The sequence below is a fragment of the Phlebotomus papatasi genome, chromosome 3, assembly GCF_024763615.1.
Source record: "Phlebotomus papatasi isolate M1 chromosome 3, Ppap_2.1, whole genome shotgun sequence".
NCBI classification, from domain to species: domain Eukaryota; kingdom Metazoa; phylum Arthropoda; class Insecta; order Diptera; family Psychodidae; genus Phlebotomus; species Phlebotomus papatasi.
This window is the reverse complement of record NC_077224.1, coordinates 30,887,375-30,908,239: the sequence shown is the minus strand read 5'-3', so window position 1 is coordinate 30,908,239 and position 20,865 is coordinate 30,887,375. Positions and strand designations below refer to the sequence as shown.

At 35.5% G+C, this 20,865-nt stretch overlaps 3 protein-coding genes across 4 annotated transcripts in view; 1 reads left to right on the top strand and 2 right to left on the bottom strand.

The window, feature by feature from the left end:
* The window catches only part of LOC129807616 (protein pelota), a 232,813-nt gene that overhangs the window by 64,138 nt on the left and 147,810 nt on the right, over nt 1-20,865 (top strand). The gene's annotated exons all lie outside the window — the stretch shown is intronic.
* The window catches only part of LOC129807613 (monocarboxylate transporter 12), a 37,604-nt gene that overhangs the window by 16,454 nt on the left and 285 nt on the right, over nt 1-20,865 (bottom strand). The gene's annotated exons all lie outside the window — the stretch shown is intronic.
* Nucleotides 8,851-13,263, bottom strand: LOC129807608 (uncharacterized). The gene is made up of 2 exons (XM_055856987.1): nt 12,885-13,263; nt 8,851-12,819 (listed from the first exon to the last, which is right to left on the bottom strand). The coding sequence occupies exons 1-2, from the start codon at nt 13,147-13,149 to the stop codon at nt 9,044-9,046; spliced, it is 4,041 nt and encodes a 1,346-aa protein (XP_055712962.1). The 5' UTR covers nt 13,150-13,263; the 3' UTR covers nt 8,851-9,043.

Below are 20,865 nucleotides of genomic sequence, written 5' to 3'. Positions count from 1 at the left end.
GTAGTTGTGTCCAGCTAAATTAGTTAGTTCTTAGACACCATTGACCGATTAAATCAGCATCTTGAATTATTCAAGATCAAAGATCAATCACCCTGGTGAACAATTACAAACTTCAAGATGATGATTTATTGGCAAGTTTAAATCGAGATAAATCTTATATGCTTCCATAAAGGTTGTGGCTAAAAGAATATTAAGCAACGCTCCTTCTTGGGAGTTCAAGCAGTAAAGCCTTTGACACTTTGGCGCTCTGAAATGGCATTTGCTGAACACATTTTACAACTTTCCTAACGTTATTTTCGCGTTTAAATCTAAATTATTTTATTTTATATTACTTTATAAAACATAAATAAAGAGAATTTGAAGAGTTTTGAAATAAATCAATATTTTTTGGCAGAACATTCTATTTTAGGGCAGTACTCGTACATCGCTCTTGTTCTTAGAAACTGTCACTAAAAAGAGATGGCATAGCATTTCAGCTTTGCGGAATGCACGAACTCACGAGATAGAGCTCATCGTGAATTAGTTTTTCGCATGATTTTTTGGTGTTTAGGGGAGACCGGGGTAGAATTAGCCACCAAAAGATTTTTTTCATTGCGTATAATTTGTACCGTCGTTGCGGGTGACTTTGCACGTTTTTTCGCTGTTTTTCAACTTTACCCTCTAAAAGTGGATAGTTAAAGTGAAAGGAGGGGGGTGGATGGGTAAAATTATTTGTATTCAGTTGTTAATGAATGGATTTTGTGCCACTAACATTAATTTTATAAAATTTTACTATGTTAAAAAAAATCAAGAAAAAAGGCTTGCACTTGGGATAAGGTGCGGGTGACTTTGCACTTTTTAATAAATACTAAAAAATCAACAATTTCTTATAATAAACGACAATGACGATCTTCAGTTCTAAGGGTAAGATGCACGAGATCTACAAGATGACGTGGTCGCCATCTTGATTTGACATTTCTCTCCGCCATTTTGAATAACTGTCAAACCCTAAAACTGGTCCGATTGTGTTGAAATTTTAGTATGTTGTAGCTGATGTCAAGACCTTTCTAAAACGTATCTATGTTCCAGTCTACGTCATGTATTTACCTACATACAGAGGCTTAAAGTTTAAAATTTTGTAATACTCATATTTTGGCGGTCTTTATTTTTTAATCTTAAATATTTGAAACCTAAACGAAATGCCTCAATAACCATTAAAAATGGTTGAGGCTTTAATTTCATATATTTATTTACTCTAACATAATTTAAAAAATAAACGAAAAGTGCATTTAAATAATTTTTTTTATTTTTCATCTTTGCGAAAACAGTTTTTAAGATTATTAAATAATGCGCTGCTATAAACAAAAACATTACTTTTCTTTTTTTGTTTGTTTGATCTCACCGCCTAACGATAGCGCTGTCTTTTTTGTGATAGTTTTGATAAAAGATGCTCCCTGTAGTTCTGTAATCATGAAAATGTCAAAATTTTGAACTTGGAGCCCCTATATCCAGACACTCACTTGACCTAGGTCGGATTTTCTATATGTTCTGAAAAGGCCTTGACATCAGCTACAACATACTAAAATTTCAGCTCAATCGGATGAGATTTTTGTTTTGACAGTTATTCAAAATGGCGGACAGAAACGTCAAATCAAGATGGCGACCATACTATCTTGTAGATCTCGGTCATTTTATCTTAAGTTCCCACAAAATTGGATAATTTTTAGCCAAATACTTCTATAATACAGTTTTAGAAAGACCATTGTATGCAATTTTATAACATAAATCATGCGTTCTTAGAATGATAATAGGAGAAAAAAATATTTTAATATAAATAATCAACAAAATCGAAGTGGATTATTTTAGCCAGATAAATTTAAAATAGATTTGGACAATTTACTACTCTGAAAACGATTTTGGTATTGCACCTTCAGATAACTTTTTCACGGAGTCGTCTTTTGACAAAATACCTATGTTAGCATTTCTATTGTTAGCAACATTACCTATGTTGACATGATAGACCGGATCGGCGAAGACCATTAATAAGTACTAGAATTTATGAAAGTCTTACGGACAGCAGAGTGCAAAGTCACCCCCCGAGTGCAAAGTCACCCGCAACGACTACAAAAAATGTTTGTATGAGGCTGATAAATATTTCAATGAATAGTAAGGGAAGTATATATTTAGAATAAGGAGTGGTTTCCTCAATACTCCTTCGAATGTAAACTGTAAGATACCACTATCTAATACCTCTAATACTATACGTGGCTAATTCTGCGCCGGTCTCCCCTACTGGTCTACTAGAGATCAAATTGATTCATAAATCACAAAAGCATTTGAAAATCAAAAATCGATACTTAACCGATTCATTACCGATGAAGACCGATGCAGCCGGTTTCCAAATTACAATACTTTTCCAAAAATTCCAAATTAAACCAATTCGGTTGAAGAATGGGCCTTCCACCTTTGACCTTGCATAATTCAAAATGGCGAATTTTCCCCGAAATACCCTGAAAACAGGGTTTTTAGGGAATTAGAGGGAGTGAGAGATTTTGTTTGAGAGATATTATTTTTTCTTTAGGGTCATCGAAGACCGGAAGTCGATATATTTACCGTTTAAGCTCCAGTTTAAGTCCAGGGATAAGAAAGACGATTATAAAATGCTCTCTATGAGTTCGAGCAGTGAAAAAAATTAGAAATATAAAAAAAAATAAAACAAAAATCATTCATCAATGAGTTTTTTGAAAATTCGTCACTTCTGAGCTTAAATATTTACTAATAGCAAATAAGTTAGAGATTTGCCAAAAAAAATTATAGACTCCTACAACCTTCTACTTTACGATTACAGAAATATTAGAAAGAAATAACTTTAGATAGTCAGGAAAAATTTTCTTTTTGGGGCACCAAGTGGCCCAATCGTCATTAAAGGGTTTAAACCATTCAATCAATATACTAGAAATACTTGAGATAAATTGATCCTATTTTGGGATTATTTTCTTACAGATTAGTAGATGATTAAATGAGATTGTAAAGAATCTCAGCTAAAAAAAATCTATTAGGGAGGTGCGGGGAGCAGCTGTGAAACACACGTCTAACGGTCACAGAATTTAAATTCTTCTCATTAATTTATTACAAACTCTATTGATTTAGATAGAGTAACTATCCAAGAAACTAAATTGGCAATCAGAATTCATATCAGGAAAGAGTACTAAGACCAATTTTAACAAATTCGACGGGATGTCGTATTCTCCTTCCGCCATTTTGAGTAAAAAAAATTACATTAATTTCCACGAAGCGAAAAAAGAAAAAAAAAAAACAAAATGTATTTCCATCTTTGTCGGGCTAGTTTGTCCAAGTAGTTGAAGGACTAAAGTTACTAAAAATCCATTCCCGACAACAATTTGGATAACAAATGCCCAGAAATAACTCATCTAAAATCAGTAAATTTGCGTATAATATGTAATGGGTTAATTGATAGATAAACTATCTGAGTATATGCCACAAATATTTCAAAAACCAATTGGAGGTATGTATATTGAAAGCAAAGAATCTAAATAACTAGTTCGTGATGGAAGGCTTTGCTACCTGCTACCCAAGTTGTTACCCCTTTCTTAAAAGAAAATAATTGTAAAAATTGGTCATAAAATATTAATTCTGAATTTTACATTCTTCAGTTGAAAATTACATTGAATTGAATAATTATTAATTAGTAATAATAATTAATTAAGTCACATTGTTATTCCCTGCAGTGTTCTACTGACAAAGATAGGGTATAATTATTTTCAGTCATATCTTTCATATAAAGTAATAAGAGACACTTAGGGGAAAGTCGTCTGCCTTCAAACGAAAAATGGAGTTCCAAATTTAAGATTTTTTTCTGAAGAATCCACAAAATGGATTTTATTTTCTACTACACCAAAAAATTCTCTTGTTCATTCGGCGTATATGATTACCTCATTTAGCACTTGCAAGTCCTCAGTTTTTCCTTCTGAGGAAATTAAAAAAGTGATGTCGATTTGTATGAAGGCAGCTGGCATAGTCTGCCTTTAAACGCGAGGCAGCTGACTTTAAATGTTTTTTTTCACTGAGAATATTGAATCAATAAAACTAAATGGGCTATAAATGATTAGGTTGAAGCCTAACGCACTCACTAAAATCATCACTGCAGTCAAAAGACATTAAACAATAACTTTTCTTCACATTTTTCTGAAGAACTGTTTTGCACTTGAAAATTTGGAAGAAAAAGCCATTGAAGTTGACAATTGTCAACTTGAAACATCCCGGCCGGAGCAAGATAGCAGGTTATAAGTATTTGTATGACGTTCGTCAGAGAAAAGTAGGAGTTCGATTTCACATGTCTTGATGTATGGAAAGATAGGATTTAAAGGCACACGACATTAGCATTTAAAGGCTGCTGCAGGGTGATATTTTCAAATTTTTGTCACCCACAAAAATTGTGTCATCTGAACCAAAATGTATTAACAGAAATATTAAGCCTGATTAACCTTCTATGTGTCACAATGAAAGATTTATTTGTAAAATGATTTTTACTATGAAAAATCACATGATTTGTGGAGCATCAAAATTACAGTTTAGAGCTCATTTTCATTTTTTTTATCTACCATCTAGGAAATAGGAGCTAGGCTCTCCATTTTTTAATAATTTTTGAGGATGATGGATAGCTACCTAATAGTTAATAGAATATAATTTATGCTTTTGAGAACAACGAAAAAATCGCAACATTTGAAGGCTGCTGCATTAGAAGGCAGACGACTTTCCCCTACTTAGTTGGATAATGATAAACTCAAGTTTTCGAGCTTACTGATTTGCTAATTCTTTGATGTCTGCTGAATCCTACACGAATTTCCATTTCGATAGACCATCAGTTTATTTCTATGTTGAAGTAGCCAATATTTCTCTAAAGGAATTGACTTTTGTCCTAAATTATATTATAAATATTAGTATGTATGTACATGTATGTACATATTTTGACGTGCTTGTGTGAAATTTACATAAAAGTTTATACAAATCATTCGACATGCAAAAGGGAAAATGTCTTGTCGAAGTTTATTCGTGATTTGTTAAATTTCCATTTAACATTGAATGAACTGAACGAAGAAATGTCCTTTGCCCCTATTTCACTGACACCCTTATAGGCCTGACGTTTGTGGTACACCATCAATTCCTTTCTAGTGTTGTGTGTAATGTCAAGGGTTTTGCAGAAGATTTATATTGACTTGATCAATGAATGACTGATAGATATTTTACTGGTCAGCCTCTATTTAGCATTGGAATGTCCTTTTCTATGTCACAGACAGCATAATGTTTATTTGCCCTTATATCGCTCTAGACGAAAGGGGTAAGCTTATCTTGGGAAATTGATAGTAGAAGGAAAAAATACCATTCTACTCAAATTTTCCATTTTGATTTGTATTATGGTTTAGTTTTTTTTTTTATCCCACCTTATCTATAAGGTCTTATTGGCTTATAGCCCATTAAAGAGCGCAGACTAGGATTATGGTTTAGTACAAAAAGAATTCTACACTTAAAAAATGTCTTTTATATTTAGCATAAATTAGTAAGGGACCACCACTTATTCGTCCATATGTTTATGGTTATACCAATTGTAGAACTTAGTATCAGAATAAATAAGGTAAAGTACCCTTACTCGACCGGGTTCCTCTATTCGACCGGTGGTTCAATTTTTGAATATTTGATGGTGAATTTCATCAATTTCTATGAATTTGTCACTGATTCGTATTATTTAAAGAATAATTGACCTATTAATGTTAGATCATACACAAAATATTATAGCAAATATAATTAAATTGAATAAATAAATCTACCGGTCGAATAGAGGAACCGGTCGAATAAAGGGTACTTTACCTTATACGAGCTCTTGAAGTAAACCTGTCGATTTGTAACACATAATAGGGAATCTATTGATTTTTATTGCCTTTTATGGTCTCCACATACTAGGGAAATTTATGTCTCTTGGAAAAAAAAACTGTCAAATATAAAAATAAATTTCTCTAATGTGTAGAGGCCATAAGAGTCTGAATAAAGAAAGATTGACAAATGCAGAAACGCAATAAACCATTAATATGGAAAAGAAACCTTTTTTTTAAATAAATTAAAGTTTTATTAGAAAAGAATTTAAATTGATCAGTAAAAAAAATCGAAATGGTCACTAAAAAATAAATTTTGGTCAATAAAAAATTTTGACCAGAAAATACTTAAAAATTCTCTTAACCGGGCGAGCACCAAATGCTAATCGATTTTATTTCAGCTGAAAATATATATATGTTACTTTTAGCTGAATTCTGCTAACCTTAAGATAACACTCGCGAAGCAGTGTAATTTCCATATATCTGGTTATCACTTTTTGTTGGAGAACTGCTGACCAGTTAGCATATTTTTGCGGATCGACTCAGCAAAAATATGTTGAAAACGCTGCCTTTTTTAGCTAAGTGTGCTCACTGGGAAATTCTTCTAAATCAAACTCAAAATACCAAATTGGTTCATAACTACTTCCTTTTCCTTTTTTTAAGAATATATCACTAGTTTAAAAAAAATCCATTTACATACTCGTATTGTACATTTCATGAAATTACGAAAAACCATGGCAAATTTGAGCATATTTGCTTCATTTGATAATTATAATCAAACTTGAAATTTGTCAATGAATTTGTTTTCAAATTTAACTGTTGCCCGAATTAAAAAGTAGCTCGATCTTAAGAGAACCGAATTAGCGAGAACCTAGCGTATTTCCCATATTTCTATTTTATTGATCAATTTTATATAATTGCTATATTTCCAATCTGCTGTAGCCCTTAACAAATTAATGTTACGTGATTGTGAAAAATTAAAATAGAGAACATATTTAGTACTTCGTTATAATTTGTCACAGCAATGTCCAAAAACATGAGAATTTTAGAGTAAATATAACCTGTTAGTCAAATATTGCATGTTTTCTGAAATCAAAAGGTAAGCAAATCTTATAATTTCATTTGAAACTTTATGCAAATATGTTTTATAGTTTCTCAAAACCATGAAAACTTTTCGACATCAAAGGATTTCTTGCTGAGATCCAACATAAATGCTTTATATTTCAACAAAATTTTCCTTTATTCTCAACTAACCCATGCGAGAGATTTTGAATTTCATTAATGAAATTTTTCTCATTAAAAAGGCAACGAAGACAAGAGAAGTTGATAAGAATTTCGTGTATGTTCAGCATATTTTGAGTAAAATTTATAAAAGAGAACTTTAGGGATGAAAGAAAAACCGCATTCCAGCTTTTCATTTATTGTGTAGCGGAGAATAGCCTAGGAAAAGGTAAGTAAGGAAAATTTATATAATTTTAAGATTTTCAATATATGTATTGTTGGCAGATTTCACAGGGTGCAGAAACAGACTGTGTTACAGTGTTTGGATATACACTTTTAAAAAGCCGAGTGTGTGTAAATAACGCTAGTGAAGAAGAATGGTGCACACAAGTAGCACATCTTTTGAATACTTAACTCTTCTTCATGGAGATGTTATGGTAAGCAAGAAAAACGTAATCTTGTGCATTGTGTTTACAAAGAGCTTATAAATAAAGATGTGAGCTTTCATCATTCAACAGCAACATTCTGTATCGTGAATACATTTTATGCGCATACACTTAAAAATAAAGCATGACACCACATGTTTTAAACATTGTTTAAAAAAAAAAGAAATTCTTATCTGCAGGTAGTTTAATAAATCTGGTTGGCTCCATAATCAAATTTAGAACATGACCTAAAATTAATATAGGGAGACTGGGGCAAAATTTGTCAAAACGAAAATTTCAATATTCACTATTTTCTAAAATAAAAGAGATTGAGGCTTGAAATTTTTATTATAGATAGCCTTTATGAACCTTCTTAAACTTACAAAGTTTCAAGGGATTCGAGGAAGGATTATGTAAAATGAAAAATAATGAAATTTTGAGCCCTATTTTTGGAATATTTGGCTTACAGAAAATATCAATACTGATTAGCTCAATTTAAGCACATTTCTCGTTAAGATAGAGAAAAATTATCTTCGACAAAGATGTAGAGGAATAAATTTCCTATAAAAATATATCTATTTGATATTTTTAACGTTTGTGAGAGTAAAACGTCACAAATTATCCGAAGACTGACAAAATTTGCCCCAGCAAATTTTGAGAATCTCCAAAAAATCGACTTTTAGAAAATGATTCGAAAATCACATTTTTTTCAAGATAGAGGAAAATAGTCTTCTGTAATGTTGTAGAGCAGTAAATTTCCTATAAAAATATGCTCATTATAAAACGTTTAAGTTTTCTCAGAGCTCGTAAAAAAATTAAATATGCGTTTTGACAAGTTTTGCCCCAGTCTCCCCTACAATGGAAATAAAAGAAAAACAATTGTGTCAAATTTGACTCAAAAGTGCCGTATAGTGAAATATTTACGACAATTCCTCTCCCCCAACTTTACAAAGTAGGGGAAAGCTCCCATGCTTGATACTGTAAAATGATGTCCAAGATTTGTGATTTTTTTCTGATTAACACACAAACCGAAGCGATTCTTCCACTATGCTAAAAAAATGTCTCACTTATTAGGTTCATAATCCAACCTCAAATAGTTATTGGAAATCCTTAGATTTTTCTCAAGAAGAAAATGGAAATTCAGTGGCGATTTTTATACAAGTTGGGTCCGGGGCCTTCTTGTATAAAAATTGATTCGACAATTCGGAGGCCCATTTTCACTATAAAAATTTCACCGGATACAAAAAATTGCACATCAATATTTAGACGGAACTCTAATCTATCTGATTAAATCGTTTGTACGACTGATTATTAGTGTTGTACTCAAAATTAAAACCTTTTACAATTTCCAAAAAAACTCTCTTACTTTATTCTCGAATTTCACAATGTGCGTCACCTTTTTCATTCACTTGACAGTTCTAAATTCACCACACCTTTTCCCTCCAAAACTCTAATAATATTTTCCCCACTGTTTCCCGAACGCCACACAGCGGCCAGTTTCCACAACATCCTCCCACCCGGATTGGGAAGCTATTTCCCAATTCCGTCATCATCCATAACGAGTGGAGGTGGCCTAATCACAGCAAGGCGAGTCACCGGACGTACACACTCACTTCCGTCTTCTAGTCGAATCGTTGCGGTTCGAGCATGTCCGTCCATCGCTGGGATCGCTTTAATGACTTGTCCAAATATCCATTGATTGCGTTCTGTATTGGGTTCCATGATGACCACTCTATCTCCTTCAATAATTGGTTGACCAGATTCTCTCCACTTAGGTCTGTGGGTCAAGGTTGGAGCATAATGTTTTCGCCATATTTGCCAAAAGTGATCGGCGAGGCGCTGAGACTTTCTCCATTCTTTGCGGAGGATTAAATCCTGATCTTCAAAGATCCCCCCAGGAGTGAGTCCAGATTGCCGATGTATGAGGAAATGGTTTGGAGTCAGCACTTCACCAGAATCCGTCAACTCAAGAAGTGGACGACTGTTGACTAGGTGTTCTGCTTCGACAAGAAGAGTGTGCAAGACCTCTTCACTTGGTGGATGTTTAGTAATCTCAACAGATTGCTTCAATGCCCGCTTCACAGGTCCTATTAATCTTTCCCAGCAGCCGCCCATGTGAGGCGAGTAGGGTGGGTTGAAGTCCCATTCAATATTCATCTTAGCGAGTTTTGCTTTGACCTTGGCGTGATCCAAAGATGCTGCTGCTTCCTTCAGTTCTCTAGCTGCACCTCGAAAGTTAGTTCCGTTGTCCGATATGATCTTTGCAGGATTTCCTCTTCGACCGAAAAATCTTCTGAGAGCCAACAAACAGGAATCCGTGCTAAGGGAACAACATAACTCCAAATGAATGGCGCGTGTCGTCATGCACGTGAAGATCATACCGTATCTTTTAACCTCGCTTCTTCCACTCTTGACGTATAACGGTCCAAACATATCACATCCTGTGTTGGTAAACGGAACGACATGCATACTCAAACGTTCTGAAGGCAGTTGCCCCATAAGAGGAATCTGCGGTTTGGCTTTCGATACTTGGCATGTCTTGCATCCTCTCTGTAGACGTTTAAGAGTAGCACGTCCCTTGATGATTTCATATCGCTGACGGAGCTCAGCAAGTACAAAGTCCGCTCTCCAGTGCCCCAGACGAACATGAAAATCTTCAAGCAGCAGCTGAACAATACGATTATCTGCGTGAAGCAGGATTGGGTTTTTAAAATCCTCCCTCACCAGGGGCATGTTATTCAAACGGCCTGATGCTCTCATTATACCACACGAGTCGATGGCAGGATTGAACTTGTACAATGAACTTCCTCTAGGGACGTTTAGAAGTTGAAGTTCGCCTGTCCTTGACTCAGAGCTCATGCTCATTCCAAAACTTTCTCTCTGCGAATGGAGCAGTAAATACCTAAGCCCTCCTTCCCAATCTGTGGCACTCAAGATGACTGAGCTTCCCAGTTGGGAATGACCGTTTGTTCTCCATTTCTCCCTACAAGCTCGCTGGAATCGATACACGTATGTCATCACTCTATGAATATGACTCCAACGCATATAGTTTTTGCTATCAATCACGGGTTCCCAACTATGTTTGATGGTGGCAGCTACAAACTCTGATGACTCTCTTTGTTGTGGCCATTCGCTCTCACTTTTGTACAGAAATTCAGGACCACTGTACCATGTTGCCTCTGGAGAGAAGTCGGTATTTCCTGTATCCCTTGTAGCAATATCTGCCACATTGAGGTCAGTTGGTAGCCATTTCCACTCGTCAGGATTAGTAACCTCTTGTATCTCTCCGACCCGGTTTCCCACAAAGGGCTTATAGCTTCGAGAATCCGCTCTAATCCAATTCAGCACGACAACTGAATCCGTCCAAAAGACCTTTCTATCGATTTCAATTTTGGTTTCCCCTTGAATCACCTGCATAAGTCTACATCCGAGTACTGCACCTTCAAGTTCCAAACGAGGGATTGATGCTGATTTGAGTGGTGCAACCTTTGCTTTTGCCGTTACTAGAGAAACATGAATTTTCATGCAATTTACGAAACGAAAATAGGCTACAGCTGCATACGCATCTTCACTGGCATCCGTAAAGATATGTAGTTCTACACGGCCCTGCCTGTACTCCAATGGAGCATAGCATCTTGGAATTTCGACATCACTTAAATGGATTAATTGTGCAACCCACGCTTTCCATTGCTGACATAGTTCAGCTGGAAGTTGCTGATCCCAATCCGTTCCAAATCTCCAAATACGTTGGAATATAATCCTGCCTCTTATGATAAACTGTGCTACGAAACCGACAGGGTCATATACCTTCATTAGTGTTTTCAAGGCTTGACGTTTGGTAGGCAAATTCTCTGTATCCACACTCTCTCGATTACGGAATGAAAAAACGTCCGTAAGAGGCTCCCACCATACCCCGAGGACTTTCTCAAATTTACTATCGAAATCTAAATCTACACTCAATTTCGGAAGCCGTAGATCGGGTGGAAGTCCATTGATAATCACGGGTGAGGAACTTACGAAATTCCTTATCTCAAACCCTCCCATTTTGTGAACGTGAACCACATCTTTAATCAGTTTTATCGCGGAGGTTTCGTCATCAGCACTGCCTAAGTAGTCATCTACATAGTGATTCTCTACTATCTCTCGGGTGGCTTCTGGGAATTCTTCAGCATATTCCTCTGCGTTCTTGTTTTTTACATATGAGGCTACTGCTGGGCTACACGTTGCACCAAAAATCATGACAGTCATTTTATATTCAACTGGAAACGTGTCACGAGAGTTTCCTCGCCACAGTATCCTTTGATAATTCTGATCTTCTGGCAAGATTCGTACTTGATGAAACATCTCCTTTATATCTCCAACGAATCCATGTTGACCAATTCGAAATCGCATGAGTAGCCCGGTCAATGATATAGTCAGATTTGGCCCACTTAGAAGACTATTATTTAAAGATATGGAGTTCACTTCTGCTGCTGCATCTAAAACTAGACGTATCTTCCCTGGTTTGTTAGGGTTTGTCACCCCAAAGTGAGGCAGATACCACACATTTTCTTTCGGCATACCCTTCTCATGTTCATCCAGTGGGACCAGGTAACCCTTTGACAAATAATCTTGGATTTTTGCAGAATATTGATCTCTGAATTTTGGGTCTTTATCCATCTTTGCCTCTACTTGCTGAAGTCTTCGCCAAGCAGCAGCTCTGGAATCTGGCATTTCAGGCTTCGGGGTTTTCCAGAGGAGACCCGTTTCGAACCGTTTCCCAACTCGTCTTGTGACTGATTCCAGAATCTCTAGTGCTTTCTTTTCATCTTTGTTTAAAGAAAAGGAATTCTCAGTTTTCATCTTAATGTCCTCAAATTGGTAGTGCTGCTTGATAAGCTCTATCAATTCTTGACACGCATGACCTACTACATCAACAGAACGTTTTCTTTTACAAGTTTCGCCCGTTGATCCGCTAATAATCCAGCCAAGATTCGTCAAAGAAGCTACTGGGTTGTTTAGCGAATCGTGAATTAATTGTTTGGTTGCAGTAATTCCTGCATTGTCCTCCCCAATGAGTATTTTAGGACGATCCCCGGTAATAGACTTAAATTCGACCTTTGCCAAATAAGGGAATCTTTGTATCAATTCTTCACGATGAACGTGAACTTGTGGCAACTCTAACTGATCAATGGTGTAACATTGAGGAATGTTAAACCATTTATCTTTGGATCTCCATCCTTTGATATCAAACGTCACTGCCTTTGTAGTACTTCTTTGCCTGGTATTACTATCCAGCCATTGTAAATTGATTTCCGTTTCACGACCTAACAAATTATTTATCAATACAGTTACAAAGAAGGAAAACATAATTAAACTTATTAGACTCAACCTTCAAGATTCAATTTTTGCGCGGTCGCGCTCTCTATCAATGTCACAGTGGCTCCAGAGTCTAACAAGGCTAGAGTATTCATAGTTTCTCCCGATAGATTGTTTCTCAATGTTACAGGGGCAACTCTAAGCATAACTATTCCTCTGTCTGTGCGGTTTGCAGTTGCGTATAGTCTTTCAAAGTAGTTATGCCGTAAAGCATTCGTCACAGACCCTGATGACTCATCTGAAATGACTATAACAACCGTTTCTAAATGTCTAATCATTCACAATTCTCATTACATGACATATTACCAACATTTTTTTTCTTTTTTCTTTATCTACTACTGCATTGATATCTAGGTAATGTCATGTACTTTTCTTTTATTCACTGTCCGTTAGAAAATACTAAGCCTTGTTTTCTCTCTCTTATTTTTATTTTATTTTATTTTTTTTTTTTTTTTTTAACTTTCCGGAAAGGCTAGTATGTTTCCTCTACGGACCTGACACCCGCAGTGTCGATAGCCATAACGCTTGGTAGCATTTACGACTTGCCTTGGTTCCTAAATCCGTCGGAAAATACTGAGTCACTTCCTCTGCAAGAGTTGCCGGAAAAGACCAGTTAACTTCCTCTACGAATCTGACACTACCACAGTGTCAATAGTCGCAACACTTAAAGTGTTTGTGACTTTCTTTGGTTACTATCTGTCGGAAAATGATAATCCACTTCCTCTGCAGTAGGTGCCGGAAAAGGCTCATCAACTTCCTCTACAAATCTGACACTACCACAGTGCCAATAGTCAAACATTTTAAAATGCTTGACTTGCTTTGGTATACTCTCCGTCGGAAAATGACAAGCTACTTCCTCTGCAATGATTGCCGGAAAAGGCCAGTCAACTTCCTCTACGGATCCGACACCACCACAGTGCCAATGATCATGACACACATTGTGTGTAGGACCTTCTTTAAGTTCTAGGTTAATTGAAAAATAGGTTACCACTTCCTCTGCAATTGCCGGAAAAGGTTTCCCATTTTTCCCAATCAAATTTATATATTCTGTGTCGCTAACCACCCATGCCTCACATTTATATTTATTTATTTCTTCCTTTAGAAACCATAATTTTACTGCCTTTTTTAAGTTTGAAATTTTAGTAATCTTTGTTATATTTCCATTTCTTTTATGCTTTATTTCATTATTTTCACTTCCTTGCATCTCCCACAATTTTTCCTACATTTTCATCCCTCCATCAATAATATATCTTCAATAATATATCAAATTTTCTCTTCTTTCAATGTTATTTCTCAGTTTTAAGCAAAATTTTGGCTAGTGAATTCATACTCAATATATTAAGGAACATTATTAACTTTTCCAATTCACTCAAGAAACTTTCACAAAAATTTCACATTTGTATGAATCATAACGTATATCTTGAAAAATTTCAAAACCTTAAATTGAACTAGTTACCTTCTGCTTTCTTTTCTTCTGGTTTCTCCACTTTCTGATGAAGAAGTCGATGGTGTTGCCTTTTACATCCTTCAATACCACACGGACGTCGTCTGAAGCAATTGACAATTCTGTGATTTTTCCCGAGGCAACTGAGGCACAGCTTCAACTCTCTTACACGTACGAATCTTCCTTCGGGAGTTAGCTCCTTCAATTTTGGGCACACTGTTGTGTAGTGATCCTCCTGACAATTTGCACATCCCCGCTTTGTGTTCTCTTCGCCCTGACTGACTACAGAAAGGACGGAACGCACACTTGACTTCTTGCGTTCCTTAAGAGCGATGGTATTTGACCGAGTAGATTTGGTGGTGTTTATTGGGGCAATGGAAAGAGCCGCCTCGGCCCTCTGCTGCAGCCAAAGGGAGAGATCCTTCACAGTGTAATTCGTCCTTTTATAAACCGCTTCAGACCACAGCATTCGCATTATGGGCGTGAGCTTTCTCTCAAGGTCGTCTACCACACTCACTGATGTTAAGTATCGCCCCCCATCGAGCTGCTCCAGGGACACAGCGATGTTGTGCACGGCTGTGGCAAATTTTGCAACACTCAAGGGGTTGTCATCTTTTGGTCCGTCAATATTCTTGGCCTGGTCGATCAGCCGCAGTAACATCTGTCTAGTGTTCCCAAATCGTCTGGATAAGACCTGGATGATTTCATCTGCGCTTGCTGGTGATGTCAGAAGCGCTTTTACTGCCTCTCTGGCTTCTCCGGTGAGACTTTTCTCAAGTCTTGCCACATTTTCGGTGGAATCATATCCACAGATAGAGGTGGAGCGTCGATACTGTGCCAGAAAAATTCTCCATTCATCTGGATCCCCCGAGAACTTGGGTAGATCTTTTAGACCCGTCTGCCTTGACATAGCCTGGGCCATACTCTTGCTCTGTTCCGTGAGCATCGTAGATAGTTCCCGGAAGGAAGTACCTTCAACATATTTCTGCTCAGATGGATATTCGGGTCGAATTTCTTCTTCCTGTGAGCTGCACTCTCCTTCCTCCATATCCTCGACTTGAATTTGCCTCTTGATTTCACGTTCAGCCGCCCGGAGACTCTCCATCTCAAGTTTTGTCTTTTCTAACCTCAAAATGAGGTTTGCTCTGGTCTCACTCCCACCGTCCTGGCCAAGACGTGTGGACTCACGATTCATTTTTCAAACAGCCCGGCACACGTTGGGCGCCAAATTTTGTTGTACTCAAAATTAAAACCTTTTACAATTTCCAAAAAAACTCTCTTACTTTATTCTCGAATTTCACAATGTGCGTCACCTTTTTCATTCACTTGACAGTTCTAAATTCACCACACCTTTTCCCTCCAAAACTCTAATAATATTTTCCCCACTGTTTCCCGAACGCCACACAGCGGCCAGTTTCCACAACAATTAGTTTTAATATCACTTTTATGTAATTTTTCTGAGCCATGTTTTTATGACATTAGGGCGCTAGCGAAAACCATTTTTTCACTTTGAGTCCATGAAAATGTCACTCTGCAACCTTAAAATTCACGCAACAGGGTTGAAGGCTATGTCAATTGTCGATAAAATTGGAGGATTACAATAGGTGTAATTATGAAAGAATCACATCTAATGATAGAGTTGCCACATTTAAATTATCATTCTTGGACACTTCTTAAAATATAGGATGGACATGGACACAGGTAGAATTTATAAACTTGTCACCACCCAGAAAAACAGTGTCACCAAGTAAAAATATTTTTACATAAATATTAATACTGATGAACCCTCTATGTGCCTATGATAGTAGTTTTCCTGAACAGCGACATTAATTAAGAAATACTTATGAAATATCATGTATCGAAATTACAGTTTTGGACCCATTTTTGATTTTTGCTTCCTCAAAGTAGGAAAAAAGAGCTGGGATCCTAATTTTTTTAAGGAAATGTGAGGCTTAGCACCAGCTATTAAAATATATTGCTATGAGTCACAATTATTGGTTAACGTAGGAAAAAATAGTTATTATCAAGCTTGGATCGTATCAAGCATGGGCACTTTCCCCTACCATCGAGTCTCCTACAGCCCCCTTTTCAGTGTATTTGTTTGAGCTAAACTTCTACACCTAAGGTTTACACTTTTACGTCTGGCTAAAGAATATCTAGTGCTTGTGGAACAAGCACAGAGAAGGAGATGAACTATAATATATTAGTCCTCTACGGTTGATATAGAGGTCGCCTGCCGTATAATTTAACAGTTCGTGGTGAGTCACCTCTGTGATCTTCTGTATTACCGGGAAAGCTCCTGGAGTTCCAAGAGCCATATTAACGTTTACCTTGTTTCCGTGGATGGAGTATCTAGGATTCTGTGGTTCAAGTTGAGGTCGCCTATATTGAGAAAGCATTTGACCGAAATAGTTACCTTGGGTCTTATAGGAAGTTGAGATTCAGAACTTTTTCTATTTAAAGAAAAACCGTAATGCCCTAGACACACTTACGACTAAAGTCCAGAGATGACTAAGCTAGTACATAGCCAAGTCTGTTCCTGACACACTACAAATGAGGCTTAGTATTCAGTGGTATCCACAAAACATAACTTTTCTGGGTTTTTATGCAGATATTTCTACTGAAATGCACTAATACTCCTCTGAAAATGAAACTATTTGTAAATTCATGTCTCAGTACACGTGCAATAATTATTGTTAATTACAATTATTTGTGAGGTGGAAGCTAACTCGCGACTTAAGCCAATTTTGGAGATTCTAGTGAATAATTCTTGTTGTTATACGTGAATTGTGAAGTAAATTTAAAAGTAGTTTCATTTTCAAAGGATTACTAGTGCATTTCAGTACAAATATCTGCATAAAACCCACGAAAGTTATGTTTTGTGAGTGCCAGAAAATGTTAAGCCTCGTTTGTAGTGTGTCAGGAACTGACTTGGCTATGAACGAGCTTAGTCGTCTCTGGACTTTAGTCGTAAGTGTGTCCAGGACATAAGGATATAAACTCTTTTAAACCTGAGAGCTTTGGTAAAGCCACATCAATGACTGCTTCCAACGAAAGAGAACGGTCTACATGGCAATGGAACTTATTCAAGTTTAGAAGGATTCTCCTTGTTGTTATGTATGAGACTTATCATCTACCACCCTTAACATTATCCCGTTACTCCTATAGGAATTCATATATAGGATTCTAAGGTATTTATATCCAAATATTAACTTACCAATAACAAAATCAAGGAATATCAGTAAGAAAAGGCATAATGTTTTTATTCAATGGGGAGGCTACTATTAGTTGTATTGAGATATTTGTATTACAAGGTGTAATCCTTTGTAATGTCATATTCTGTAGTGGAAAAATCTGTTAAGTCTGTCGTAGATTGCCTAAGAGCCATTGGACCCATAGATACTATCGAATCGATAGTATCAATAAATGTATTTGTTAGATTAAGTGAATGACGACTTTTTACGCATTATGTGACATTCTTAATAGAATGTGACTGTTGATAAAAATTTGCATTAGCTACAAGAAACACAACTATAGTTTAAATTTTCCAGAATAGACAGTCGATACTGTCGAAATGAAGAAGTTATCAATGATAACTTATCATGTCTCCTGAGGTTTTTGCACCGAGCGGGATTAGAATTTAAAACTGTGAGTCAAGACGAGGATCTATCCGCCCAAGAACCGACAGTCTTGCCTATTGCGCCACCGAGAACCACGATGGAGGTTATGGATAGACTTCTTCACAATCTCTAGGAAGTAGAGTAAGATGGGGTAAATTGGAATCATGACCAATTTGGAACTTTGAGATTTCCTAACAGTTTTAGATGGCCAAAGACAAAAATAACGATGCCTTATACTTGTAAAGCCTTATACTTCTTTGTGGTTTTCTTTTCCTTTTTAACTATCTGAAACAGTGAGAAAATCTCAAAATTCTAAAATAGAAATGATTTCGAATTACCCCGTCTAACTCTAGTTGGTCCACAAATTTTAGTTTAATTGCTACATATTTGAATCAGAGTATATTATAAATATTAAACAATCATTTAGAAGAGAAAAAAATTAAAAGTAGAATTAGGTGATTTTTATTTAAAACTCCTAATTGGATTAATTACGTAAATTTAATTATTAATTAAAATATTTTAAAACATATATAATACACTCAAGAGAAGAAGTTCCCAATTAAGATGATTGAAGTTGACGAATTCTTATATGCTGTTGTATATTTTATTCCGTGAAAAACTTAAATTTCTCATCACCCGAACTTCGAGTGACCACCAAATTGGCATAAGTCATGGAGATCGAACTTAGGAATAATTATATCTCTCGGAGTTGTATATTTCTATAAGTCGACCTGAAAGAGTATGGAATAGAACTGTTGATCTATTCTTATTAAAAACGAAGCACAGTAATTAACCCTCTAACGGGTAAGACCGCCTCCAGGCGGTCATTCTATAAATCGCATTTACTGCGACAATATTACTTATTTGAAGTTGAAATATCTACAGTGTCCTCAATTATAGTCTTACTAACTTATTTTCTGAAGCTGAACTCATTTTGACCTTTCGTTTGCTTACAATCTTCAGTTTTGTGTGACAGGTCAGAGAAAAAACTACAAAATGTCGCTCGCGACATTTTGCGTTTCCAAGTGCAAAAAAGATTGTTTTAAAGTAATCTAACTGTAGTAAGAATCTTATTTCCTGAAAGATATGTTCTTCTAGTGTGTATATTTCAATTGATAAGTGTGAAAAAACTAGAAGTAAGAGTTTTAGAAGAAAAAAAGGAAGACCGCCTGTGGGCGGTCTTATCGGTTCAAGGGTAAAATTTTCAAAAATTATCGATTTTTTTATTTAATTGTTTTGGTTGTTTTTGTAAAATATATTATTATTTTGCAATATATTAATCATGGAAAACAATTGAGATTACACGAAGACTGTCCAGAATGAGTAAAATGGTCGATTTCTGCGAATTAAGCGAAATTGACAAAGAAGCAGACTTCAACAGTGATGATGAGTTCTTTAATTCGTCCTTTAATGCCCCAGATCGTGAAATAAAACCAGAAGATGAGCAATGTAATTCAAAGGACCTTCAAATTATACAAGAAGGTGACGTTTTCATAGCTGATCTGTGACCTATTCGGTGAAAATCAGTCTCATTGAAACACCTTGAACTTCATTAACGTCTAATTATAAAAATTATAAACTTTTTTTCCTAAAAATTATCATTTCTTAGATAATCATACAACATTCATCCACAAAAAACGTTTAAAATTCATTTATTTTACTATTTGTTACCTATTTTTCAATAAAAATATTTCAGTCTTTTTATGCCTTAAACGGATATGGCCGCCTGGAGGCGGTCTTTACCTTTTCTCACCTGGCGCCCAAACGGAAATAGATAATGAAGAATGGATGGTATTTTTGAGTTCAGTGGACCATTAATTACCCTAGACCAAATTATTTAACTACTTTTTTGGATATTAAAGAAAACACCGTTAGAGGGTTAAGACGTTTTGAATAGAATTCATATGTGTAATAAAAGTATTGTATTATTGTGAGTAAAGCCAAATGAATTTCAATCAGAAGTTCATATTTAACATAGACTGTAGCCTATTGGACAATAATTCGAGGAAAATGATGAGTAAAATAAAATGTCTACGGAGATAATCAAAATGAAAATCGTGAATTTTCGTTTTTCATAATAATAATAATAACAATATTAATAATAAAAAATAAAGAATTTTTTTCTTAGAGAGGTAAAGTTAAAATTTTTTCCATATTACCAACTTAAGATTACATAGTCATTTATGGGCAATTTTGTGTTATTTGTTAACATTTGGTTAGATGTGATTATTAAAAACCAAATAAACACTCGAATTTGCACGAATTACAAATTTCACTCATTCCGATTTGTAAGCACAAGTCGTCTTTGAAGTATCTCAGGCAGTATAAGTTTATAGAATACTAGAATAATAAGTATTTATTACTGGTATAGATCTAATACATACTAAATATAATAAAAATTAAGAAAAAAAGCATTTTAGTTTTTCTTTATTGAAAATTATATACATATTCGTAACTTGAGTAATAGTATAATACAAAAAATACGGATATATTATACATGGAGGCAATGCTCCTTAATATGGAACCAAAAGTGAATTGTTATAAAACTGCAAAATTATCCGTGGTAAGCAATGCAGTGTGAAAAGTGGGTCACGGTCGATCGATAGAGACAGAGCTGGGTGATAAATAGCATACACTCTGTGTCCAATTTTCCACGAGAATGGCGGTATTTTCTTATAAATCAATATCATGCGATTCTGTCAATGGAGCAGAAGATTAAAGTAGTGGAAAATTACATTAATTTTTACGATATATGTCTGCTACTAAAATAGCAACAGACATTTTCTTATCAATAACACTGAACTTTTCCACGTTATGTGAGTAACCGGAAAATCAATTTCCTAGGTTTCACCTCGAATAATCATCACTTACACTTTTCAAATGATTTTTCATAAATCATACATCAATCAATACATTCATAAATTTAATTG

Excerpts from the sequence above, each read along its gene's own strand:
- LOC129807608 (XM_055856987.1), bottom strand. The coding sequence starts at position 13,149 with ATGATTAGACATTTAGAAACGGTTGTTATAGTCATTTCAGATGAGTCA. Across the intron at positions 12,820-12,884 it reads GCAAAAATTGAATCTTGAAG|GTCGTGAAACGGAAATCAAT; the intron begins GTTGAGTCTAAT and ends ATAATTTGTTAG.